This window comes from Dermochelys coriacea, chromosome 10 (genome assembly GCF_009764565.3).
Source record: "Dermochelys coriacea isolate rDerCor1 chromosome 10, rDerCor1.pri.v4, whole genome shotgun sequence".
Classification (NCBI taxonomy): Eukaryota; Metazoa; Chordata; order Testudines; family Dermochelyidae; genus Dermochelys; species Dermochelys coriacea.
In genome coordinates this window covers 66448308-66476232 of record NC_050077.1, presented here as the reverse complement: position 1 = coordinate 66476232, position 27925 = coordinate 66448308, and the positions used below count along the sequence as shown (strand labels likewise).

The following is a 27925-nucleotide window of genomic DNA, read 5'->3' as shown; positions in this document are numbered from 1 at the left end:
TAACCTGGTACCAGGGATTTGTTTAGCCTGGAGCTAATATATCTATCCCCCACTACTTTTCTATAGCCATCTGGCCTTGCCCCGTCACAGTAGGTATTCTTATCTGGGAAGGCATTGTATTGCTGTCCTGTACAGTTCCCATTGAATTCAAGCATTATAGGCATATAAAACATTCTACTAAGACCAGTGCAAATTAGCACAATGCATTCAGGCAGGGCAGTCTTATAACCCAGAACAAAAAAATCATCCCCTCACTGACCTAGTCAGATATACATTGTTCATACCATTATTGTATATCAATATTCATAGATTAAGATGTAGCAGTTTCTATAGTATTCATAACTGTAGTACATATCCACTGCACTGTCAATCTGATTTTGGGAGCTGAGGACAAAAGGAAAGGAGTCCTTATAGGAATTGAACATATACTGCTTGAAACCAAAGCAAGTCTGTGGAAGCCTAATATCTATCTATCTATCTATCTATCTATCTATCTATCTTATAGTTTTATTCTAAGGGCTCATCTACCCTTGGAAATTCAATTTTGATAAATTTTCAGATAAGCCTAAGAAAGACTTTGTGATGCAGGATAGAACTTATTACTGGATAAAGACTTTTTTGGTTTGTGAAAGGTTTGGCTTACAATTCAGAATAAAGCATAGTCCAAATCAACCAGCTATGTGGAAAAGTATGTAATAGCTACAGTGCAAGAGACTCAAAAATTAAGTAAGTCTCTGCCACTCAAGTTTAGTTTACATCAATAACAGGCCTTAATCAGAAGAATGCCGTCTGAAAAATTCAGTACTTTTAAAAGACTATTATATTTAAAGCAAACAAGATTTTAACTTTTATTTTTCCTTTAACGTGAAAGATTTTTGTAATCTAGAACAAGTGAAAATTTGCTTTATTACATACAAAACCAGAAAATTATAATGCAATATTAAAAAGCAGTACACACACAAGATAATGAAAGTTGCAGTCCCTAGGGAAAAATCTATGCTTCAAATGATTAATGCAAATATAGCCTTGTGTAAAAGGTGAACAGCATGAAAAAAAAGTAATTTATGCCCCTTTTTATTTCTTCATAAAGTATAAATGTGGCACGGCACGAAAGGTCATTTTTTCTAAAAGCTTTCTTCTTTGCACTATTTAGTTCTTGTCTAGTTTAGACTATTCTGTGGACCACTGGGAGCTAGTAGGATCATGACAATATTACAGTATAAAAGTAGTAAAAATCTTACTGAGATGAGAAGTGACTTTTATTCAGACTGTTTAAAAATTTAATTTTGTTAACACCTACTTAATTCAATCATCCAATGGATTGGAGAAAATGAATCTTCATTAAAGATTTAATACTCTTGTGCCTTCAGTTAAAGGCAGCTTTCAATATACAGTGCAAATCCTCAAAGATTTCTGGCTGTTGTGGATGGCCTCTCAGACTGTGTCAGACCTCTTACTGGTACTGGTCTTAAGAGTCGCATTCTGGCTCACAGAAACGCTGACTGACTGGGACTCAGAGGTAGAAGGTCTCATGGAAGACCATGCTTAATACTTCAATGTCAAAAACCAGCAGAATGAATATATATAAAGCCTTTCAATCCTTCTTTATATACTGTAAGGAAGGAAAAATGGGTACTATAAAACTTCTCTGCCCTTTGTTTTTTTATAACAATTTTAGAAGAATTGTTATAAAAAATTATGCATTTATAAAAGATTATATAAAAAACACCAATTTTTGCATGTCATTCTTCAGATTTTTCTGATTTAAGAGGATACTTTCTTATTAAATAATTTTTCATAAAAATCCAAATCTGTGAGGGTTACTGATGGTTTTATAGTCTTCAGTGATTTTACAAAATGCTCATGTTTCACCCAAGTTGCTTCAAGTCCATTCTCTTGTAATGCCTGCAAAGCAGCCTTAAAAAAAAATACAAAACCAAAAAACACGATTTAGAGAATTTGAAATGTTTTCAGCTTTATCAGGAACTCCGACGTTACAAATCAATCTTTTCAAAACTTAAAAATAAAAATGAACATTATGTCCAGTGTTTTGACACAGTACTGTATGATTCAAGATAAAAAAAATCAATAGGTATACATTAGATGAAGTTAATTTATCAGATAATAGAAATGTTAGTTTGCCTTCTCTATTCTTCTTTTCCAAATTCAGTTAATACTGTTTCACTCACTGCATCTAGTTGATTGGGCTAGAAGACATATCCTTGGTCACTTAATTCTTCAGATGTTCTGCCTAACCTCCCCCTTCCTCAAATATTTGTGGACACATCTCCCTTGCCTAGTCTTTTTCTTCCCAATTTATCAATGTTAATTTCAGCAATAAATTGTATGTTGTGTAGTAAAAGGAAACAATTTATCTGGATTTTAAGTAAGGCTTTGAAAAGGAAAGCAAGAGGATAAGTTCTGGAGCAAGTACTAGAGTAGTCCCTTACTCCAACTAACCTGTAAATTTTGTCAAAGAAATCCATCAGGTTTGTTTGGCATAATTTTTTTTTTTTTTTTTTTTTTTTGTAAATTAACCCATGTTGCTTATCATTCACTCTTTTAAATGCTCCCTCTGCTTCAATGAGAGAGTAAACAGAAACCAGCCGATTCTGATAAATGCAGGTAAGAGGGGTAGAGCCACTTTGCTAGCATGCTCCCAGGGTGCTCTATGATTTTTGGATGGGCAGTCTGGGACACAGGAAGAGAAGGCACTCCTCACAATATGCTCATCTCCCTAAACATTGGATATGTGCCTAGGTTGTTTCTACTAAACAGAAATAATTCAGGCTCCTTACTTGCATTATCTGAAGGTGTTTTTGAACACTGTGTGTTTGTCCAAGGATAGGACCTCTTGACAGGAGGAGATGGATTAGAACTACCTTTCTGCAGGACTAGATTTACCTTCCTTCCCAAAAATCTAAGTTAGTAAAGTTGCATCATCTGCCTTCTCCATACCATCTGCTGCAGGGAGAGTTTCCAGGTGCCACAAACTGTCTGCTTTTTCTGGATGCCTCCACAGGAGCAATTTATTTTAATTTTGCACCTAGTTCAACGTCAGTACTAGCAGGTCCCTTATTTACTGGGTGTATTTTACTGGTACAACATGTTTTTCACTCAGCTGGTATAAAATTTCTCTCATTTGTCTTACCTTTTCATTAAAAATTGAGGAAAAGTACGTCTTAGAATATTCTATAATTTGGCCTCTCTCCATCTAAAGTATTCACTTACAGCTTACTTCACTGATTAAACAAAAATCTCCTTACCTCCTTGCAGAGATTTTCAATATCAGCTCCAGAAAAGAGTTTGGTTTGAACTGCTAGGTATTCTAACGACACATCAGAATCTATTGGGATTTTTTCTGTGCAAATTTTCAAAATAGAAAGCCTTCCCTATGATACAAGCACATTACAAAAGAACAAAAGACAGTCACTTATGTACTATTTGTTTAGGCCTATTTTCTGCCACCTTTACTCATGTTTACTAGTACTTTACTCTGCAAGTTCTAAACTCAAATATACTACAGTACAGTAAGAACACACAATATTCTGCTTGTGATAAATAACTGCCAAGAAACAAAAACTCAGTTTACCACAGAGTAATCATACGATGCATTGAAGGTGGACAGTAAGACAGCAGTTGAAAATATTTACTGGCAAAGCTCAATAATGAATAATCAATAGGGCATCTTGACTTGAATTCTGAATGCTAGTAGTTTGAATAAAAATCTAGTTGGGCTGCCAGGTATCTTACTGGTCTGTAGGACACTAAGATACAGTTTTCCAGCAATATCCTCACCAATCCCAACAATTTTTACATCATCTCACGATTTCTTAAAATCATGAATTACTGGATCTTGCTGCCCCCTCCTCCCCCCCCTTTTTTTGATTTTCTTTTGTACCTTCGTGCTCCCACCCCTAAGTTGGTATAGGCTATCTGAAGAACTAGAATGCAAGACAAAGAAAACCACAAAAGAATACAGAATGCTCAACTATCTATGCTATAAAAAAAAAAAAAAAAGAGTACTTGTGGCACCTTAGAGACTAATAAATTTATTAAAGCGTAAGCTTTTGTGAACTACAGCTCACTTCATCGGATGCATCCGATGAAGTGAGCTGTAGTTCACAAAAGCTTATGCTCTAATAAAATTTGTTAGTCTCTAAGGTGCCACAAGTACTCCTTTTCTTTTTATGGATACAGACTAACACAGCGGCTACTCTGAAACCTATCCATGCTATGTTGGTTGTTGGTGGGTTTTTTTTTTTTTTAAAGTAAGGAGTTGGCAATACTGTAAGCAGATCTCTCCGCAATGCTTATGGTTAAGGTTGTCTAATACTTTCCATTTTAAGTCAGTCACTTTCTTCAATTGCTTATACCTTTACCCACATTTTAACCTTTTGGACTGAAATACTCCACATTTACCCTCTGCTTCAGGCTTTTTCTGGAAATTTTCAGAGAAACAGTTCAGTTTCCAAGAACAAGGCAAGTACAGTAACTCTTCGCTTAACGCCGTAGTTATGTTCCTGAAAAATGCTATTTTAAGCGAAACGAAGTTAAGTGAACCCAACTTCCCCATAAGAATTAATGTAAAAAGTGGGGGGTTAGGTTCCAGGGAATATTTTTTTGCCAGACAAAACTATATTTTACACACACACACACACACACACACACACACACACACACACACACACACACAGAGTAAAGTGTTAAACAAACAATTTAATATTGTACACAGTATTGTGAAGCTTGGTTGAGGTGGTGAAGTCAGAGGGTGGAAGAGGGTGGGATATTTCCCAGGGAATGCCTTACTGCAAAATGACGAACTAGCACTCGGCTGAGCCCTCAAGGGTTAACACATTGTTGTTAATGTAGCCTCACACTCTACAAGGCAGCACGAATGGAGGGAGGGGAGACAGCATGGCAGAGAGAGACAGAGACATACACTATGTGTGTGTGTGAGAGAGAGATATACGCACATTACCCCTTTAAGTACACTGACCCCTCTCTAAGTTCACTGCCTTTTTAAGTAGATCAGGAAGTTGCAACAGCAGCTGCTGCCAGCAAGCTCCTTCTATCCTGAGCCCTGTGGTGTGTGTTCCCCTGCTCATGGAGATGTGGGTACAGGAGCAGGGGGGGCAGGAGCAGGGGGAGGGGAACACCCTGACATTATCAGCCCTTTTCTCTACCCCCCTGCACAGCAAGGAATCGGCTTGCAATAGCAGCTCCAAGGCAGAGGGCAGGAGCAGCACATGGCAGTGGAGGGAGGGAGACCTGAACTGCCCGGTAATTGCACACAGGGAACTTAGGGGAGCTGATAGGGGGGCTGGTGGACCACCCTGGTTCCAAGCCCCCACCAGCTCCAACGGGCTGCTCTTTCTGTAAGCAGTGGACAAAGTAGGCAGCTGCCAAACAACATAATAAGGGAGCACTGTGCAACTTTAAACGAGCATATTCTCTAATTGATCAGCAAGGTAACAACGAAACAATGTTAACCGGGACGACTTTAAGTGAGGAATTACTGTAATATAAACTGACCTATGCACAGTCAGTTCTGGAACTTCCTAACTTCAGAATGCTTGATTTTGCAAATATATCATCATCATCAAGCATTCACAAGTCAGGAAGTGCCAGAAATGCCTGTGCCTTGGTCAGAGTGTCTGAAGGGTGTACATGTTTATATACTTTTAAATGCTATTTTATAATCCAGGCTGCTTTCATATTTATTTTAAAAGCTAGACATTTAGCAGTTAATCTTCAGTGCAAACAGTTACCCACTCTGACATACATTATAGTACTATAACTCTTTTTGTTGTTGTTAAACGGTATACCTACAACTTCACACCTCTACTTAAATTTTGAGTACAGATTTATAATGCATTACCTTCTGATCTGGAGGTGGAATATAGATGATCTTGTCTAACCTTCCAGGGCGCAACAAGGCATCATCCAACTTGTCTGGTCTATTTGTTGCAGCAACTATCATGACATCTTTGTTCAAAACTTCCTGAAACTCTACCTGAATGAGATTATATATGCAGCAAATTAGATGGGTATACAGTGTTTTATATGCTTTGGGCTACAGGACAAGTATAATTTGTAAGTGTCAACTAAGAGGAGAAAAAAAGAGGCAATACAAGGAATAAATGAATATATCCATATGTAGTCATATTCCTTTTCATTACAAACCTTTCTACTTCGTGTAGTCCAATATACCAATATGTAATACAATGAAGAAGAATCAATATCCATTCTGGTAATGCATATGGAACTTTCTTGTGGTCAGAGTCTAGCAAGATTGGGTGTATCCGATTGAGTGCAGAGATGACGTAAGACTGCAGTATCATATATTTTCAAGGGTTTATATAACTGTTTAAAATGGCAACAAGTACTAAAATGTTTATTAAAACATGTATTGTGTGTTCATTATAGCAGCAATAAATCCGACACCACAAACTGGGAAGTCACAGAAATTTCAACTGATGAAATATACCCAGTAATGGGGAGTAGGTGACGATTAGTTATTTACATAATTCCTTAAATGTAATCAGGAATAGTTTTAAATAAATATTTAAATAAAATTAAGATCACATGCAAAAAATAAAGATCAGCTTGGGCAGTTAAAAGCAAACTACATGGGGACAGAGCAATTGCAAGATTAGTAAAAGAAGACAATGCTGCTAAAATGCTCTAGTGAAAATTTCAAAGACAGGACTCCTACTGAAAAAGGCAGAAAATATGCTATCGGCAAATTAAACAAAAGAGGATAATTAAATAACAAGGAATTAATGATGTACTAAGTCTGCTGCTCTAAGAATTCAGAATCATGATATTCTAACATGCAGAGGGAGCAAAGGAGAAGTTTTAAAAGTACTCAAAGGTAGTGTACCACAAAAATTGAGGGAGAGAAAAAAAATTACAGATGAAAATAAAGAAAACAAAAAAGAATGAAGCACATGTAAGGATAAAATTATGGTGGTGATGGAGGGTTCTTCAGTATGCCAGAATGGGGGTGAGGGATGTAATCTCACCACCTTGAAATCCATTTTAACAGCATAGCAGGAGCATGTTAGCTATGCCCAATGTTGTATGTAAAAGAAAATACTGGGTACTATCAAGAAGCTGACAAAGGCAGCAGAAAGCCTGTGAAATGTGAAAGCCAATGGTTTAAACTTCTGGAGCACTTTAGCAATAAAATCTATCCTTCTTCCTACATATGCGAGTACATACCTGTCTCTCCTTTTCGTTTTGTTCTTGACGATCACCTTCAAGCTGTAATTTATTTCCTCTTCTCTCTGTGACTTTAACGCCAACACCATCTAATTCATTAAGAAGGACAGAAAGAACCTTCTCTGGGGCACCATGTCCAGTTTTGCAGGCTGATCGAGATCCTAGGATAGAATCAATCTCATCCAGGAATATTATTGCTGGAGTATGTGCTCTTGCTTGGCGAAAAACCTTTTATTGGATTCATAATATAAATTTAAAATGTTGTAATGCATGTATAAGCTCCACCATGTCATCTGAAAACACTTGTTATATATTTTCTATGCTTTTACTCAACTAATTCACTTTAAATAAATATTTATTTACAACACTCAGTGGAGACAATCTGGTTTACATTTACTGTATAGCAGACTCCAGGTGCCTAACCTAATACTAAGGTCAACCAAAGAACAAAAAGCCATATACAATAGGTAGATTAAAGAAATGAGTTTGAAAAATAACTTAGGGACATATGCTCAGCAGACATAAATGGCAATAGCTCTTCTGAAGTCAACTGAGCTGTATCCGTTTACACCAGATGACAATCAGCCCTCAAAGTCTTAAAAAGCAAAAACATAGGAGTGATGAATACTTTATACAAAAATAAGCAAATTATACATCATATGTGATTAAAAACCAAACCTGAGACAAAATCTTCTCTGACTCTCCAACGTAAGGTGAAAAAAGATCAGCACCACTAACAGAAAGAAAAGAACAGTGGCAGCTTGTGGCCACAGCCTTCACCAGAGTGGTTTTGGCACATCCTGGTGGCCCATATAGGAGAATACCCTTTGGCTGAGACAGTCCCATTCTCACAAAAGCCTGAGGAAACTTCATAGGCCACTCAATACTCTGTAAATACAGAAAGGATGAGACATTTGCAGTGATGTATCTACTAACACATTAGCCAATAAAACTATTGGTCACACTACAGCTCTTTACCTTGTTGCATTACCACAGTGGAGGTCAATGGACACACTCCAATTTGACCCTCTTTGTTATAAAAGAGATAAGGCAGTGGGGAGGGCATTCTCTGAGAGGGCATATTGGTTGACTAGAACTCACTTCCCCTTTAGTCTGAAATAGCCAAAATTTATAGATTCTAAAGCAGGGGCGGGCAAACTTTTTGGCCTGAGGGCCACATCGGGTTTCCAGAATTGTATGAAAGGGCCAATTAGGGGTGGCTGTGTCTCTCCAAACAGCCAGGCGCGGCCCGGCCCCTGCCCGCTATTCGACCTCCCCTGCTTCTCGCCCCGACAGCCCTGCTGGGACTCCTCCCCATCCAACCCCCACCCCCCCATCCCCGACAGCCCCCCCAGGACTCCTTCCCCATCCACACCCCACTCTTCCTGTCTCCTGACCGCCCCTGGGCCTCCTGCCCCTGACTACTCCCCGCTGCCCCATCCAACCCCTCCTCTCATTCCTGACTGCCCCCCTGGGGCTCCTGCCCCATCCAAACCTCTCCTTCTCCCTGTCCCCGACCGCCCCCGGAACTCCTGCCGCCACATACAACCCCCCCTCCTTCCTGACTGCCCCCCAGGACCTCGCTCCCATTCAACCCACCTGTTCCCTGCCCTCTGACTGCCCCGACCCCATCCACACTCCCATCCCGATTACCACCCAAAACTCCTCTGCCCTCTATCCAACCCCCCCCCCTGGAGCACCGGTGGCTGGTGGTGCTACAGCCATGCCACCCAGAGCACCAAGACAGGTAGCCGCACCACCTGGCTGGAGCCAGCCATGCCAATGCACAGCACAGAGCACTTGGTCAGGCTGCGGCTCTGCAGTTGCGCTGCCTCCCAGAGCATTGCACCGGCAGCGCAGTGAGCTGAGGCTGCGGGGAGGGGGAACAGCAGGGGAGGGGCTGGGGGCTAGCCTCCTGGGCCAGGAGGATCTCACAGGCTGTAGTTTGCCCACCACTGCCCTAAAGGTTGAGGGTAGTTGGAATGAGATGGGCATATGCTGAAGCAGTAACTGCCCTCTACTGGCTGATGTGTTAATTTTCTATGGTATGCTCCTGGGTGATATTTTGAGATTGTAAATTTAATTACGCACAAAGTGCTAGAGCCTGTGTATAGGCAATTTTAGTTTGATTTAAGAAAATACAAAAACATGTTTTAATATTTTAAAATAATTAGGAATAACATTTTAAATATGAATTAAAGACCGATGCAATTCCCATAAGAACACTTTTCAATATTGCACCATATAGAACAGTTTGAGGTAGATGGGAGAAATTAGTTTTGTTTAAATGTTTTCTGCACTCTACCTGTTTTAACTTTAATTTTACATCTTCAAGACCACCAATTTGTTCCCACGTAACAGGTTTAAAGTCAGTTAGTCCAACACTGCTTCGAAAGGAAGATGGCTGAATTTTTTTAAAAGCTTCATGGAAGTCTGCCATGTTAATCAACATGTGAACTGAATCCTGAAGAAATGCACAAAGAACAAATAAAAAAGGAAAGCACTGTTTCTCCTTTGCATTATTAATAATTTATATAGCTCCGTTAGATGTCCACAGCATTTTACAATATGTCAAATGTAACTGACAAAGAAGAGAACCCTTATCCTAAAGAGTTTATGTACGACAGACACAAGTACAAACACGTACCAACAAAATAGTGTGCATTCATTGTGGCTGGATACATTTTTTGCTATGGCACAGGGCTGGACACTTCTGTAAGAAACTGATGTTTGAGAGAGTATCTTTGATTTTCTCCGGAATCTACTCTACTTCCACCATATGGGACTCTAGTGAGGGAAGCTGTTGATAAATCCAGGGTTTAGGGTCACTACATACAGGGTTCCTAGTTCTCTCTCAAATATGAGAGAATGGTCCCCATTTACTCACGTATCTGTTCCAGTAAATACAGCAGAATGCATTTAGATCGACTATATGGGCCAAAGGCATTAACATAACCCAGTCACTGTCCAACATTAAACAGTGTTAAATAAGATCTGGGGTTTGGTATACATAGACCTCAGCCTGTTTAGTACCCTGGCACATACCCCATTAAAAATCCTTTTAACCTTTAACAAAAGAAAGGAAAAACAGTTAAAGCATTTGAAATGTAAAATAGTATATAAGGCTTTCATTTTAAAAGCATCTCTTGCTCCCTTTACTTTTAGCTGGAGAAAGTCTTCAGATGGAGAATCCCCTTTTTTGACAGTCTTTTAGATGATATCAAAGATGGCAATAACTGTCCTTTTGGGGAAAACAGAAGTTAGTTGAGATGCGCTGGAGCTGCTGTTCTTGAAGTTGGATCCCACATGGCGTCTGGGATTCAGCTGGAGTTGGTAGAGGTGGTGATGTCATATGGGTCCCTCTCTCTGGCCCAGATCAGGGTCCCAGGAAACAATAGGGATGATAGCCATTATGGTGAAGCTTGTTCTAGTAACTAATTTTCTTCACAAAGTCTCTTTCTTTAAAGACCCACAAAGGAAACTGTGTGCTAAATAGCCCATCCATTCATTATTTTGTCCACCAATTAGGCCTACTTTCTGACACACCAATTTTGGTCTGTTGATTTTTGGTTTCATACTTTTCTTGTTTACTAGGCATGATCTTAATACAGTCCTTGAGTTATATCAGTAGGCCTTTTTGTTTGGACTAATTTCGTCTGTTTCCTATTCATAACTTTTCCCATCAAAATTTGTTGTTATAGGTTACTGTGATCTCTTATGAATTTTCATGTCCTTTTTAAAGTTAAGCTCACAACTAGGGTAAATTTGTAGACCCAATCATCACAACATATCCCCTCACCTCAAACATTCTATAGAATACAGGCTTGCAAAAATCTTGGATTATGGATCTATTTTTCATCCTCAGTTCATGCTAAAATTCATCAAAGGCCAGGCTGATACCTGATATTGTTCAATGCTCTGCATATTCTTCTTGTCTACATTAGCAAACTCTGTAGCCATAATTCACCACCAATGCAGTTCCTCAAATGTCGTCTGAGGTAGAAGCTTTAAGGTAGACAGGACTCAGGTGTTTCCTACCATGTCACCTAAAAATGCCCCACGTGAGTCCTGTCTACACTACTAGTAGCTTCCACTATTGCTACTATCAGTGGTGACTTAGGGTTACCGAGTTTGTTAGTATAGCCAGGGGTTCTCAGGCCAAATTTTTTAGTGGCCTCAGAGTGCAGCCACCAATTCTTGCTGGTGGTCACTGTTAAAATTTTAACTAAAATTCCTAATTAAGTTTAGGAAAGACAGAAATAAATATGCACATATACATGTCCAAATCATTCCGATTTATTTGTGTTGGGATTTTTTGCAGACTCAGTAACAAAAATAATGTACACTTGTCTCTATTCTTTATTGGAACTAAATAGAACAGAAACACAAATAAGGTGCTTTGCATGTTCTTGTCTTTTTTCTTCTTGTTTATTGTATACTTTGGGTTGCTTTTTTAAAAACTTTCCGGCTAGTGAGTCTGCTGCTGTGAAAAGTGATATTAACAAACATACAAATAGCACTTTTCACAGCAGAAGACTTACTCAGCGCTGGCAAGCCCAGGGACAAATTGAGCCCTGAACAGGGAGGTAGGTACGGTGGCAGTGGGGGCCGAAGAATGGGGAGAATGTATGGAGCAGCAGTGGGGAATGGATGGGACACCAGGGAAGGTGGGGAACTCACTAGCAGCCTGCTCCTCCAGCATTTCTCTCTCCAGAAGGGGGCAGGACCCAACCCCTGCTGGCAGCCTCAGGGGAGGGGCCACTACTTTACCCTGTCCCCGAGGCTGTGGCCGCAAGAAAAGCCCGGTGGCCATATGTGGCTGCATTTGAAAAATGCTGGATTGATACAGCTCTACAGGCAGAGCATGAATCTGAGGGACACTGTATTCTCCACATCATAGTGGAGAACTTCAGCACAGGGCTAAAAATCCCACTGTCTGTGAGCTATTGGACCTTCTTCCTTCCCTCCAGTGGAGAATCTCCTGCAGCCTGGCAAGCTACCCCCTATATTATGTTTGCTGAAGTCTACAGATTTCATAACAAAACTTAAACTTAATAAGCTGCACTTTGCAGAGGACTCGGCAGTGTACACAGCACAGAGGCCAGCAATTTGGTTTATTTTTTCTTTGTCCATCTTTTGACAGAAAGGCTGCTTCTGTCAGGGCTACTGAGCTCAACTTTATTTTAATTATCATTTTCAATTTTTGTACAGGATACACGGTGATGGAGGTTCTATAAATAAAATGTTCCCCTGTTATCACCATCTGAGGAGGAGGGTAAAGTGCTCCAGCATCTCCCATAGATTCTATGATTCCAGAGATATTCTGGATCTCGATCTCACAGAAGCACTCCTTGACTTCTTTTCTGCCCCTCCACTCCACCTTGATGAACAAGGGAGCAATTGAAGCCTTTGCTCCCCTTCTCCTGAAGTCCTGACCGAGGGGGAAGAAAGATTAACAAATAATGCTTCCCTGAGACCTAGATCTACAACATCCCAGAAACATTACTGCTGCACAATAGGGAATTGTTACTATTCTCTTCTGGCCAATATGTTCATGCATGTTAGACACACAAAATAAGTCTCTATTTGTGCAAACCACAACACAAACTACTAAATGACTCACCTTATTAAGAAACAGAATTTTATATACCTTGCCTGTAGCTTATAGAAGAGACCATAGGTGGAAAAATGTATACAATTCGCTCTTCAATTAAAAAAAAACAAAAAAACAAAAAAAACCCCCCAAAACTTACATTCTTTCCCTTGTACAACACTAAAAAAGCTCATGGAGAGAATAGAGATATTCCACATCACCTTTTCACTCAAGGAAATGGCAGTCACTTGGTGACTGGATTGAAAGACAGAAACAAAGCCTATAATTACATCTATATGTTTTCTAGCTTATTTTGAATATTCTCATCCCTGAATTATTCATTTTATATATTAAAGTAGAGTGATATTAGTGTGGAAAAAGTGATAAATGTGAATAATGACATCTTTCTGGTTTAATCCGACTCCTTACCAAACAGCTGTGGAGAACAGCCTGCATAGCAGCTTCTCTGCAGAGTGCTGTAAGATCAGCTCCAACATATCCAGTTGTCATTTCTGCTAGGTTAATCAAATCAACATCAGTCGAAATAGGCATATTAGAAGTAATCAACTGTAGAATAGACCTCCTCTGTTTAAGTGTTGGTGTCCCAATGATAACCTAAAATAAATACAATGGAAATTTATCAGTGTTTTGCTATATATCTCTCTCACTCTTTAGCCTTAGATAAGTCACTTGGGTTGTTTGCATCTTAGACTCCCTCATGCAAATTTTCCTCTTTTTACATTGTTTCACAAGGGACTAATTAATGGCTCTGAAAAAAATTTCAGAATGCTCTGAAAATATAAAGCACTATACGAGTACTTTTCATTTACACTTATTTAATTTTCCAGGTTAGTAGCATTTCAACAAATAGATGTTTTATAAAAGAACGCCACTTAGTGTCTAAAGTCATATTTGAAAGATGAATCAAAAGGAGATTTAACAGTGAAATAATTATTTCCTTACAACATAAGAACACAAAAGCCTAGTGCAGTGGTTCCCAAACTTGTTCCACTGCTTGTGCAGGGAAAGCCCCTGGCAGGCCGGGGCCGGTTTGTTTACCTGCTGCGCCCACAGGTTCGGCCGATCGCAGCTCCAAGTGGCCACGGTTTGCTGCTCCAGGCCAATGGGAGCTGCTGGAAGCGGCAGCCAGGTCCCTGGCGGACGCAGCAGATAAACAAACCGGCGCAGCCTGCCATGGACTCTCCTTGCACAAGCGGCGGAACAAGTTTGGGAACCACTGGCCTAGTGATAACACTTTTTTATTTAAAAACTGTACAGGACACAAATCAGATTTAAAAAACCCATGGAGAATGATTACTCTGTGCCCTGTTAAATAAAGCTAATCACTATAAAATTAAGTAACACATGGAATAAATAAAAAATATGAATGCATAAAAATGTAATTGAGTAGCACAAAAAAGGACCAACTAGCCCATAAGTATAAAATAAAACTGAGTAGAGAATGTGCATAAATTATTGAAAACCTGCTAAAATATTAACAATCAAAATTGTGTATTTCACTTGTTAATAATGCTGTCCAATCCTGAAAATTTAGATAAAAGTGTGAATGCAGTACAGAAGAATTTATCAAATTTGAACTGACTGGTATAATCTTTGTGAATTACTGATTTTAGGCCATGATCCTGGAATAGACCCTTGCATTGAGTTTGTTGCAGGTTCAAGGTTTTAGTGAGTACATAGACAGACAATAAAGGAAACAAGGATGCATCACTTTGCTGACTGTATTTTTTTGTCAATTTATTTTGACAATTGTAAGTTAGTATTTGATGTCCGAGATAGATCCTAAAACACAAGCAAAGGTGATATATTTTGTAAAAATAATCAAGTTAGTACATTAACTAAAATGAGCTCTCACTACAGCACTCTGCTATTCAATCTTTCATGCGAGGGGCAAAAAGTGTCAAGTTTGTGTGTGAATTAGCATGGTTGTACCTGAACATCATCACTTTATGCACAGTCCAAAGAGTCCCTAGAATGTACTAGTTTTACATTTTAGAAGTAGATTTAGTGCTTATGAAAGGTGCCACACTGACAGAAGTTAGTCTTGTCTATCTTAATACATTATTGCTAATTCTGTCCGCTCTTGCTACCACCAGCCAGCTCAGCTCATTACTCCCGGCCAGGTCTACACTAGAAGTTTTGCTGATACAACTCCTAGTGTAGATACAATTTATACTGGCAAAAAAGTACTTTTGCAGTAGAACTTATACCAGTTCAACAAGCGAAATGATGAACAGGAAAAAGTACTTTTATGCTGCATAACTGCACGTACACTAGGGTTTTTGCAAGTACAGAAATGTCGTTAAAATAATTCACAACTATAACCAATTTTGTTATAATCTGAGTGTAGACCTAGCCTCAGTTAATCAGGTTTCATTTGCATGGCATCTGATATCATAGGACTACTAATTCAGCAGGTGTCCATTGAGACTTCCTGGAAAAGCAGGGTATAGATTCAGATTATAAAGCCACTGAGATCATCCAGTCTAACCTTCTGTATAACACAGGCTTCTTATAGGACTTCCCTGAATTCATGTTTGAACTGAAGCAGTTCATTCAGAAAAATGTCCATATCTTGATTCAAAAATCTCCAGTGATGGGAGAATCCACAAAAATTGTGATAAGTTGTGTCAATGATGAATTACCCTCACTGTTAAAACTGTATGCCTTACTTCCAGTCTGAAAGTCAATTTCCAGACACTGGATCATTTTATACCCTTGTCTCCTAGATGGAAGAGCCGCTGCTTCTTTTGGACCATGTAGAAACTTGTAGATGGTAATCACCCCTTAACCTCTCTTTGTTAAGATAAGAAGATTGAGCTCCTGGACTTTATCACTATAAAGCATATTTTCCAATCCTTTAATCATTCTAGTAGCTCTTTTCTGAACCCCTTCCAATTTATTAACATCTTTCTGAAATTGTGGACACCAAAATTTCAGTATTCCACGAGGAGTTGCACCACTGCCAAATACAGAAATAACTTCCCTATTCATACTCAATATTCCTGTTTATACATGTAAGGATTGCATTAACCCTTTTGGCCACTGTCACACTGGGAGTTTGTGTTCAGCTTATTATCTACCATGACCCCCAGTCTTTTTCAGCTACTTCTTCCCAAGATAGGGTCCTCCATCCTGTAAACATGGCCCTGGTTCTTTATTCTTAAATATATAATTTTACATTTGGCTGTATCAGAAAAACCTCGTACTGCTTGCTTGTGTCCATCTTACCATGCAATCCAGAGCAATTATGTGTCCTCTTCATTATTTATAATTCTCCCAACTTTTATGTCAGCTACAAATTTTGTCAGTGACAATATGAACCAACCCCTGTGAGACCCCACTAGAAATAAACCTGATCGACCATGATTCCCCATTTACAGGTCTCATAATGTAATTGTCAGCTAGCCAGTTTAATCCATTTAATGTGTGCCATGTGAATTTTGTACCATTCTAGTTTTTTTTAATCAAAATGCTTTGTGGTACAGTTAAATGCCTTACATCAGTTTCAGTTCATGTTTAGTAATATAAACCTTTAATCAATGATGTAAAAACCAAGAAGGGGAAAAACACTCGAAGAATCATTATAAAGCAACAAAAAGGGAACTTTTTCTTCTCCTTTGTAGGTCACTGATCTACAGTGAGAAATAAGGCATCAAACCCAATCTGCCGACATGACACTGCAGAACACTACCACTAGGCCCTTCTGCAGCAATTTTTCAATAGAAGATAAATGGTATTAAAGCGTCAGAACAAAACATGAGGAACAGGCTATGCTCACCTCTCGGTCAAATCTACCATGCCTCCTCAGTGCAGGATCTAAAGCATCGGGCCTATTTGTTGCTGCCATGATGACCATCTCATTTTCACTGCCTATGCCGTCCATAAGAGTTAACAATTGAGCAACAATACGATTTTCAGAGCTGCTGTTTGAACTTCCCCGTTTAGGGCACAAAGAGTCAATTTCATCAATAAAGAGAACGGTTGGTCCCTCACTGGACAATTCCCTGCCTTGTTCAAAAACTCTTCGCAAGTTCTCTTCACTTTCTCCAGGCCTTGAGCCATATATAGCTGGACCATTGACACAAAGCAAATATGCCCCCACTTCCCTTGCAACTGCCTTTATGAGAAGAGTCTTCCCCACACCTGGAGGACCCACCAACAGTACTCCACTACGGACAGAAAGACCCAACTTCTTGAAGGTTTTGGGAAAATGTAAAGGCAAAACAATCATCTCTTTCAAAGAGCTGCCCAAATCATCCATTCCTGCAACTGAAATTTTTGCAGTGTCCTTTGACAAGTGTCTGTACCATTCTAAAGTGACTACTTCCTTAATGTTTATGTTAGTTTTGGGAGCTATCAGGCCAGCCTGTTCTGTCAAAGGATCTACAGCCAGTATTTCAACACACATCACTGGATTTCCAGGAATTGGGGAAGCAGTAACAACATGGTGAAGAGAAACATACACATTTCTCAGCAGTTCTTTGACTATCTCCTGTAGTGTTCCTTCTGGGGTGGATTTTTTCACAGTAAGGTTCTTAAGGACCACTTTCACTGTTACTTTTCTCAACCGGGGGCAGGCCAAAAGCCTCAAGTGACTGACACTCAGCGTGAGACCTTTCAACTTGCTTGCGGCTAAACCTGAAGTTTTGCATTTCAGATCAAGCTGCAGGTAACCATCAGCCAAATCATTTCTGGGCCAGGCGGTGCACAAACAGCAGCCCCCAGGAACCGTGATCCTAAGTGGGGACCCGAGCCTGGCTCCCAGAGAGGATAACGTGGCAGGTCCCATCCTGCATCTTTGTGTGCCTTCGTCCCCTGGGTCTAGGGGGAGCAGCTTCAGGAGAGCAGCCGCCATAGCCGATATTACACAGGGGTGACGGCAAAACACGTGCAAAGCGAGCCCCCTCGCCAGCACAGCCGGCCGCCGACGTAAGGGCGAGGATCTTACGTGTGCATGGCACCCTTTGGCCAAGGGCTCTCACTCTCTAACGCGACCCCTCAAACCACCCGCCCGCGCGGGGAGCTGGCCATGGGGCACTCCCCACCCACACGGAGGCTGCACTGGTGTCCCCCGCCCAACATACAGGGGAGCCCCCAGCAGGCACACGCAGCTCGTTGCCCCCAGACCCTCCCGGCCCCCTCCCCACGCCTTACAACCCCGGGGATGGCGGAGCGCCCCTCCCCCCCCGTTATATCGTTACAGGCGGGAACGGAAGAGCTGGGCGGGTTCTCGAGCCCGCCACAGACCAGGGCGCGTCGCGGGAGCGGAGCTGCGAGGCAGCCGGAGTCGAGCGCCTGAGCAGGTCTCTCGCAGTGAAGAGACGCGCTCGGCGCTCGCTACCGACAGCATCCGGCCACCAGCGCCAGGAACAAATCCGCTTCCACCGCCTCCGAGCTATTGAGCATGCGCCCTATCGTCGGCTCGTGCGTCACCGCCCCGCGCATGCGCATGCGCCGCACCGCCTCAGGGTCAGCCCTGCGAGAGAGCCGCCGCTGCGCGCGGGAGTGGGGAAACGGGCCTGTGTGTGCTGCCGTTTAACGCGCCCTCCCGGCAGCTAACGGGACTTCCTTCTCTGCTTCGCTCTGCTGTTGGCCCCAAACACGAGCCCTGGCATGCCTGTACCCATCCGCCCCCTCAAGACCCCCCCTTGGCAGTGAGAGGCGTACCCCCGGGGACTGCCTCTCCTCCCTCGCCCCGCTGACGCACCCCTCAAGTGCCCTCCCTGCATCGAGAGCCCTTGTCCTCAGCAGCCCCGGTGGGGATCCTGTGCCCAAAGAGCACCCTCTGCTGTGTAAGAATCGCCTCGGGGAGGCAGTTCCTCCCCTAATGCGCCGCAGGGCGAGAGCTCGCCTCCACCCTTCAGAGGGGTACTTTGTGCTTCAAACACCCCCTGCTGGGGTTAGACCTCACCCACTTCCAATGCCCCCTCAGTCTGCCCCCCTGTACCGTGGAGGGTAGGGCAACGCATTTACCAACGCCTTCGCTCATGGTTTCTCTCTGGGACAGAGCAGCTTTAGTTCCTGCTTCAGGGAAGTGGGAAGGCACCCAGATGTCTGGAAGCTGAAGGTAGAGGTAAATAGTATAGTCATAACCAGTCCAGTAATTAATAATGCAAAGCACATAAGATATATATTAAAGAGAAGAAGAATACATCCCTGACTAGGAAATAACTGTTTAGTCAGGGAACTGACAGTTTAAAGGGAATTGATTCTCTAGCCTTCTGCCCTACCAATTATTTATTTTTATTCAGAGGTCTTAGGAAAAGGTATGTAGGCTTGATAGAATCCAAACTAAAAGCATGCTTCTGCAAACTTCAATCTGTCAGTAGCTCCATAATGTTCCATAAGGCTACTCTTGTGAGTAAAGATATACTTAGAAGGAACGGGGCCTAAAATATAAAACAATATTTAAAGAATCACTTCACCCAAACATGGCCAGATGGAAACTGGGATTTGCAGCATACCCTAAAGGCAACCAGCACTGTAATTCTGCAGACCTTCTCTGTTACGTGGGAATTCTTGATGGAGAAAGTCCTGAACTGGCCTAGTCCTTGCTGAACCAAGTGACTAAATCCAAAGTAATTTCAGTAGCTTTGGATCAGGCCCTCTGAACAGACCTGCCTCAGCTGATTGTAAATGTTAGGCAGGAACATAGTATGAAAGGTGATGGCCAAGGCAGGAGAAGTACAGCATCTTCTCCCTGTTATTGTGGCAAACTGCGAAGCTGTCCCCTTCCAATTAATTCTTGCTTGAGTAGTCCCACCTACTCTCTCTTGCACTTTTTTCTTTTTCAGTTCCTGATCAGATCATCTCATTTGTCTTTATCTTATTTTCTGCCCCCCCTTCTGTCTTTTTGTATCAGTTCAAGCATTTTTTCATAGCAGACTTTTCAATGCAAGTATGTACAAATATTTTTTTATGTCTTGCAGATCTACTACTTTAAAAATGAGCCATTTGCTGTGAGTCCAATTGCCAGGTTGGCAGGCCAGGGACTGTCTGAAGCTTTCATTCAAAGAGGTAATATTTTTAAGCCCAGCCTTTTTAAAAACATCCTTTTGTGGGGGAGGGTTTCTGAAGGAACATCATATTTGAACATGAACTTCTTTGAGTCCATATTCAATTAAGAAAAACAAACAAAATATTCCATTTAAAAGGGCAACAGACCTAGTTCTGAGATGGAGAGATTTCCAAATTGGCAGTGGCAGATCCTCTGCTTGGTGTTAAAAGGTTGTGTTTAGGAAAAAAGAGCATATTTGTAACCAGGCACTATGGCCTATGTTCAAATATAGTTGCTCTTTAGAACACACTTCTTGTAACATCTGGAAACTCTGATTTCTGATGACAAAGAAAAACATCTGCAAACCCTAATCTCTAGTGGCAAAGAGTTCCAAATAACAATTGTTAAAATCGTTGACTTTGGCTGCTATTCCCTTTAGTGGGAGCAAGGTCAGGCACTTTCTTGTTGATTTTTGAACGATGTGTGCATGGATGGGACGCTTTATTTGTTTCCATTAAAATTTTAACACTGAAAATGCATGCATCGCTATACTATGTGGAAAACTGGGTAATGAGAATTACATTCAGTCAGTAAAACAATATCATAATAATGTTTTATTTATATTAAAGAGTCTAGAAAAGAAGGAGAAAATGGAGATGGAGAGAAAAGACGGGAGAAAATCCTCAACTAGCCAACCAACCAAAAACAAAATAAACAAAAATCCCCTCATTTGTTGCTGTTCCCATACTGTAAGTAATGATGGTTTTGGGTTAATTAAAAATCTATATGTATATATCGACAGATAACCAAGGTCTGTCACTACCATCCGCTACAGTTGTGTCTCATCTATGGTCCTTAACCAAGATCAATATTAGCGTGACTGCAGGTCCATACATGACATACCTTATGAAAAGAGGAACCCTTGGTCTATGTCCTTTTGAGCAAGACTTCCAAATCAGGGTTGTTTCCTAGTTTTGGGATGGCCTATGAAAAATCTCCCAAGCAATGGTCTAAGACCTACGTAGCTTATTAAAACAAACTTTATTAAAGCCAGAGAAAGAATAGCATATTAAAACAAATGAAACAGTTGGCATAACATACCACACTCTACAACATTCAGGAAGGGAAGAGCACTTTTGTTTTAGTTCAGTGAATAAAATATATCTTTCATTTCTCAGAGACTTTCTTCTTCCTGTCTGTTTCTCAGCCGGCTACTTATTCAGATAGTATTCCATAGACACTCAGTGGGCTCTGTGTTCCAGTAATCTTGTTCCTCTTGTTCTCCTTCCTCCAGATTAAATCTTCATAGAATCATAGAACTGGGAGGGACCTGGAAAGTTATCTAGTCCAGTCCTCTGCACTTGTGGCAGGACTAAGTATTATCTAGACCATTTCTGATAGATGTTTGGAGATTTTTAAGAGTAGGTTAGACAATGATGGAGACTCCACAACCTCCTTGGGCAATTTATTCCAGTCCTTAACCATCCTGACAGGAAGTTTTTCCTAATGTCTAGCCTAAGTCTCCCTTGTCAATTCATTTGCTACTCAAGGTGTTTACAAAGTTCATTTTTGTGTCTAACAAATAAACCAGATTTTAAAATCTTTAAATAGTACAGTTTTGAGAAAGGTAACAAATTATCACATTATGTCTTTCCATCCACTCTGTCCTACACTTTGCTGTTGCATCCTGTTTGCTTTTGATCTCGCAATTGGAGCTTCATGGGAGGAACATCTTGTTTCTCTGGACCCCCATTCAAGCCTTGGGCTCCAGTTGTGTAACGAACTCCATGAGGGTGCAGGGGTTATGGCTGAAGATGTGGAGCTGTGGCTAATAAAAAGATTCTAGATCTTCAAGTGCTTAGGAATATACTATAGAGCACTGAAAATTTGGAGCAAAATAACTAATATTTGTATTCTAGTTCTTTGATTCCAGACATAGTGTGTGTACAGTCTGGTAGGAAAAAGTCAGGCTTAAGGGGAAGAGACTAGGGCTTAGTCTGGGGATGTTCCTTATTTTGGCAAATGCAGTTAGATCCTCAGAGAAGCTTTTCAGCCATCACTGGGTGGGGGAATAGAGGAATTAGAGTCCAGGGTAGGAAAAGCCCCAGCCAGTTGGACTGTGGAAGAGTCTGAGAGAAAGAAAGCCAAGAAGGGAAAGTTGGAACAGAATAGATGGATATTTCTTCTTGATTTTTCTAGGAATCCTGGATAAGAAAAAACTTAAGCCTTGGATACTGGCTGAGTAAAGTCTCTCCCCCCTTCCACCAATGATTAATGACATTGAATTGCAGTTGAGAAAATCATGCTGGGACTGCTGAGAATTTGCAAACTGATAGTCAGCCCCTGCAGCTGAAGGAATATTTTTCACATTACTGTAATGGGAATCTGGTATTGCATGATATTCCACAGTTTCCATTATGTTCGTTCATTTTTACATTCAGATAAACTTCTAAAACCTTCATATTTTTGGGGAATGGGTTGAATTTTTTTGTGTTAGGTATTTGCTTAATAGTAACTTATTTATTTATTTAGGATTGCGAAAACATGAGGACAATCTTTTCCAGCAATAATGCTTTCTTCATGGATGGAAGGAGATCTACTGTTCTTTTGAATGGGGTTACCACAAAAGAAGCTGAAGTTTGAAATAAAGCATAAATGTAATCCTCAGTAAAGAGCAGTGTCTTTACTTAGTTTAGGGGGGGAAATTAAAATTATTATTAATAATAAATTAGTTCAAAAGTCACTTCCAGTCATGCTTTCTGAGAGCCTAATTGAGTGCTCCTCACTTAACCACAAGGAATAATCCTCCCTGTGGGACCTGAATCAGGGTTTGAGACTGAAAAGCTGCTGTTTAAAAGCAATTATGCCTAACAAAATACTACCCTCCAATGTCAGGTTTCAGAGTAGCAGCTGTGTTAGTCTGTATTAGCAAAAAGAAAAGGAGTACTTGTGGCACCTTAGAGACTAACAAATTTATTTGAGCATAAGCTTTCGTGAGCTACAGCTCACTTCATCAGATGCATTCGGTGGAAAATACAGTGGGGAGATTTCTATACACACAGAGAGAACATGAAACAGTGGGTTTTATCATACACACTGTAAGGAGAGTGATCACCTAAGATGAGCTATTACCAGCGGGGGGGGGGGGGAGGGGGGGAGGAGGAAAACCTTTTATGGTGATAATCGAGGTGGGCCATTTCGAGCAGTTAACAAGAACGTCTGAGGAACAGACAGGGGTGGGGGGAGAAATAACATGGGGAAATAGATTTCCTTTGTGTAATGACCCATCCACTCCAAGTCTCTATTCAAGCCTAAGTTAATTGTATCCAGTTCGCAAATTAATTCCAATTCAGCAGTCTCTCGTTGGAATTTGTTTTTGAAGTTTTTTTGTTGAAGGATAGCCACTCTCAGGTCTGTAATCAAGTGACCAGAGAGATTGACATGTTCTCCGACTGGTTTTTTAATGTTATAATTCTTGAAGTCTGGTTTGTGTCCATTTATTCTTTCACGTAGAGACTGTCCAGTTTGACCAATGTACATGGCAGAGGGGCATTGCTGGCACATGATGGCATATATCACATTGGTAGATGTGCAAGTGAACGAGCCTCTGAGAGTGTGGCTGATGTGATTAGGCCCTATGATGTTGTCCCCTGAATAGATATGTGGACAGAGTTGGCAACGGGCTTTGTTGCAAGGATAGATTCCTGGGTTAGTGGTTCTGTTGTGTGGTGTGTGGTTGCTGGTGAGTATTTGCTTCAGAGTGGGGAGCTGTCTGTAAGCAAGGACTGGCCTGTCTCCCAAGATCTGTGAGAGTGATGGGTCGTCCTTCAGGATAGGTTGTAGATCCTTGATGATGTGTTGGAGAGGTTTTAGTTGGGGGTTGAAGGTGATGGCTAGTGGCATTCTGTTATTTTCTTTGTTGGGCCTGTCCTGTAGTAGGTGACTTCTGGGTACTCTTCTGGCTCTGTCAGTCTGTTTCTTCACATCAGCAGGTGGGTATTGTAGTTGTAGGAATGCATGATAGAGATCTTGTAGGTGTTTGTCTCTGTCTGAGGTGTTGGAGCAAATGCGGTTATATTGTAGAGCTTGGCTGTAGACAATGGATCGTGTGGTGTGATCTGGATGAAAGCTAGAGGCATGTAGGTAGGAATAGCGGTCAGTAGGTTTCCGATATAAGATGGTGTTTATGTGACCATCGCTTATTAGCACCGTAGTGTCCAGGAAGTGGATCTCTTGTGTGGACTGGTCCAGGCTGAGGTTGATGGTGGGATGGAAATTGTTGAAATCATGGTGGAATTCCTCAAGGGCTTCTTTTCCATGGGTCCAGATGATGAAGATGTCATCAATGTAGCGCAAGTAGAGTAGGGGCATTAGGGGATGAGAGCTGAGGAAGCATTCTAAGTCAGCCATAAAAATGTTGGCATACTGTGGGGCCATGCGGGTACCCATCACAGTGCTGCTGATTTGAAGGTATATATTGTCCCCAAATGTGAAATAGTTATGAGTGAGGACAAAGTCACAAAGTTCAGCCACCAGGTTAGCCGTGACCTTATCGGGGATACTGTTTCTGACGGCTTGTAGTCCATCTTTGTGTGGAATGTTGGTGTAGAGGGCTTCTACATCCATAGCGGCTAGGATGGTGTTTTTAGGAAGATCACCAATGGATTGTAGTTTCCTCAGGAAGTCAGTGGTGTCTCGAAGATAGCTGCCAGTGCTGGTAGCGTAGGGCCTGAGGAGGGAGTCTACATAGCCAGACAGTCCTGCTGTCAGGGTGCCAATGCCTAAGATGATGGGGCATCCAGGATTTCCAGGTTTATGGATCTTGGGTAGCAGATAGAATACCCAGGTCTGGGTTTCAGGGGTGTGTCTGTGCGGATTTGTTCTTGTGCTTTTTCAGGGAGTTTCTTGAGCAAATGCTGTAGTTTCTTTTGGTAACTCTCAGTGGGATCAGAGGGTAATGGCTTGTAGAAAGTGGTGTTGGAGAGCTGCCTAGTAGCCTCTTGTTCATATTCTGACCTATTCATGATGACGACAGCACCTCCTTTGTCAGCCTTTTTGATTATGATGTCAGAGTTGTTTCTGAGGCTGTGGATGGCATTGTATTCTGCACGGCTGAGATTATGGGGCTAGTGATCTGCTTTTCCACAATTTCAGCCCTTGCACGTCGGCGGAAGCACTCTATGTAGAAGTCCAGTCTGTTGTTTCGACCTTCAGGAGGAGTCCACCCAGAATCCTTCTTTTTGTAGTGTTGGCAGGAAGGTCTCCGTGGGTTAATATGTTGGTCGGAGGTGTATTGGAAATATTCCTTGAGTCGGAGACATTGAAAATAGGATTCTAGGTCACCACAGAACTGTTCGTGGGGGTGGAGGGGCAAAAGAAGAGGCCCCGAGATTGGACAGATTCTTCTGCTGGGCTAAGAGTATAGTTGGATAGATTAACAATATTGCTGGGTGGGTTAAGGGAATTACTGTTGTGGCTCCTTGTGGCATGTAGTAGTTTAGATAGTTTAATGTCCTTTTTCTTTTGTAGAGAAGCAAAGTGCGTGTTTTAGATGGCTTGTCTAGTTTTTCTAAAGTCCAGCCATGAGGAAGTTTGTGTGGAAGGTTGGTTCTTTATGAGAGTGTCCAGTTTTGAGAGCTCATTCTTAATCTTTGCCTGTTTGTTGTAGAGGATGTTGATCAGGTGGTTCCGCAGTTTCTTTGAGAGTGTGTGGCACAAGCTGTCAGCGTAGTTTGTGTGGTATGTAGATTGTAATGGATTTTTTACCTTCATTCCTTTTGGTATGATGTCCATCGGTTTGCATATGGAGAGAAAGATGATGTCTGTCTGTATCTGTACGAGTTTACTACAAGACAGGCCCAACGAAGAAAATAACAGAACGCCACTAGCCATCACCTTCAGCCCCCAATTAAAACCTCTCCAATGCATCATCAAGGATCTACAACCTATCCTGAAGGACGACCCATCACTCTCACAGATCTTGGGAGACAGGCCAGTCCTTGCTTACAGACAGCCCCCCACTCTGAAGCAAATACTCACCAGCAACCACACACCACACAACAGAACCACTAACCCAGGAACCTATCCTTGCAACAAAGCCCGTTGCCAACTCTGTCCCATATCTATTCAGGGGACAACATCATAGGGCCTAATCACATCATCCACACTCTCAGAGGCTCGTTCACCTGCACATCTATCAATGTGATATATGCCATCATGTGCCAGCAATGCCCCTCTGCCATGTACATTGGTCAAACTGGACAGTCTCTACGTAAAAGAATAAATGGACACAGATCAGATATCAAGAATTATAACATTCAAAAACCAGTCAGAGAACACTTCAGTCTCTCTGGTCACTCGATTACAGACCTGAGAGTGGCTATCTTTCAACAAAAAAACTTCAGAAACAGACTCCAACGAGAGACTGCTGAATTGGAATTCATTTGCGAACTGGATACAATTAATTTAGGCTTGAATAGAGACTGGGAGTAGAGGGGTCATTACACAAAGGAAAACTATTTCCCCATGTTATTTCTCCGCCCCCCACTGTTGCTCAGACGTTCTTGTTCACTGCTGGAAATGGCCCACCTTGACTGTCACCATAAAAGGTTTTCCTCCTTCCCCCCCCTCCTGCTGGTAATAGCTCATCTTAGGTGATCACTCTCCTTACAGTGTGTATGATAAAACCCATTGTTTCATGTTCTCTGTGTGTGTATATATAAATCTCCCCACTGTATTTGCCACCGAATGCATCCGATGAAGTGAGCTGTAGCTCACGAAAGCTTATGCTCAAATAAATTCGTTAGTCTCTAAGGTGCCACAAGTACTCCTTTTCTTTTTACCCTCCAATGTAACATCAGGCAGACAAAAAGAAAAGGAGTACTTGTGGCACCTTAGAGACTAACAAATTTATTAGAGCATAAGCTTTCGTGAGCTACAGCTCACTTCATCGGATGCATTTGGTGGAAAAAACAGAGGAGAGATTTATATACACACACACAGAGAACATGAAACAATGGGTTTATCATACACACTGTAAGGAGAGTGATCACTTAAGATAAGCCATCACCAACAGCAGGGGGGGGAAAGGAGGAAAACCTTCCATGGTGACAAGCAGGTAGGCTAATTCCAGCAGTTAACAAGAATATCAGAGGAACAGTGGGGGGTGGGGTGGGGGGAGAAATAACATGGGGAAATAGTTTTACTTTGTGTAATGACTCATCCATTCCCAGTCTCTATTCAAGCCTAAGTTAATTGTATCCAGTGATGGCTTATCTTAAGTGATCACTCTCCTTACAGTGTGTATGATAAACCCATTGTTTCATGTTCTGTGTGTGTGTGTATATAAATCTCTCCTCTGTTTTTTCCACCAAATGCATCCGATGAAGTGAGCTGTAGCTCACGAAAGCTTATGCTCTAATAAATTTGTTAGTCTCTAAGGTGCCACAAGTACTCCTTTTCTTTTTGCGAATACAGACTAACACGGCTGCTACTCTGAAACCTATCAGGCAGACAAGAAAGTGATGGGGTGGAGGGAAGGAGCAATGGATTATGAAGTCTTAGATTTTTTCTATAACTTGGGCTGCATTATACAAATGCTAAGCTTTTACTTAAAAAAACAAACAACCCAACTTGTGAAAATACAGCCAATAGATAAAAACTGTCGCAAGTCAAATATTAGCAGTAAAGGAGGAACTTTCCTTTGCCTTTCCTTGTCCTATACACATCAATAAGATGTGAACAACAAGGCTTAGGTAGAACAATTTAAAATGTTAACATTAATAAACAGTAATTTTTTTCTATTAACTTTTTAAAAACACAAGGATTAAATGTAGAATAAGTCTGTGCAATTAAAAATCACATTAAATAATTTAATCTTCCAAAATAAATGTTAGACTGGGCCCTGCTGATGTACAATATTTCTGTTCCTATTTTTATTTTTTTCTCATTAATTATTACTTAATAAGTTACTACTTATCTGAAAAAGCATACCATAAAATATACAAATTATGCAGTACAGGATTACACTAATCTTTAACATGGCTTTAATGCTGAGTTTTTCATGTTCTTTTAACTGGCTCTAC

General features: G+C 41.1%; 1 protein-coding gene and 1 long non-coding RNA gene across 4 annotated transcripts in view; one reads left to right on the top strand and one right to left on the bottom strand.

Moving 5' to 3' along the window:
• Positions 1-802: 802 nt before the first annotated feature.
• SPATA5L1 (spermatogenesis associated 5 like 1) lies at positions 803-18349 on the bottom strand. Of its 2 annotated transcripts, XM_038419594.2 has the most exons (8): positions 16623-18335; positions 13250-13435; positions 9533-9691; positions 7906-8115; positions 7228-7455; positions 5882-6016; positions 3267-3392; positions 803-1917 (listed from the first exon to the last, which is right to left on the bottom strand). In XM_038419594.2, the coding sequence occupies exons 1-8, from the start codon at positions 17697-17699 to the stop codon at positions 1765-1767; spliced, it is 2274 nt and encodes a 757-aa protein (XP_038275522.1). In that variant the 5' UTR covers positions 17700-18335; the 3' UTR covers positions 803-1764. The 2 variants fall into 2 exon arrangements, 1 of the variants encoding a protein (XP_038275522.1); XR_006274951.1 differs by lacking the exon at positions 803-1917 and having other exon boundaries at positions 5882-6012; positions 16623-18349.
• Positions 18350-18776: 427 nt separating this feature from the next.
• LOC119862611 overlaps positions 18777-27925 on the top strand; it is a 53439-nt gene continuing 44290 nt past the window's right edge. Inside the window, exons 1-4 of one of the 2 annotated variants that reach the window (XR_005295306.2) lie at positions 18777-18917; positions 19774-19861; positions 20471-20590; positions 22374-22508. This is a non-coding gene — a long non-coding RNA (uncharacterized LOC119862611). Of the gene's footprint in view, positions 18918-19773; positions 19862-20470; positions 20591-22373; positions 22509-27925 lie in introns of those variants that run through there. The other variant, XR_006274952.1, reaches the window with a different exon arrangement.

Excerpts from the sequence above, each read along its gene's own strand:
- SPATA5L1 (XM_038419594.2), bottom strand. The coding sequence starts at position 17,699 with ATGGCGGCTGCTCTCCTGAAGCTGCTCCCCCTAGACCCAGGGGACGAA. Across the intron at positions 9,692-13,249 it reads CTGTTCTCCACAGCTGTTTG|GATTCAGTTCACATGTTGAT; the intron begins GTAAGGAGTCGG and ends GCATTTCTTCAG. Across the intron at positions 7,456-7,905 it reads CAGAGAAGATTTTGTCTCAG|GTTTTTCGCCAAGCAAGAGC; the intron begins GTTTGGTTTTTA and ends ATCCAATAAAAG.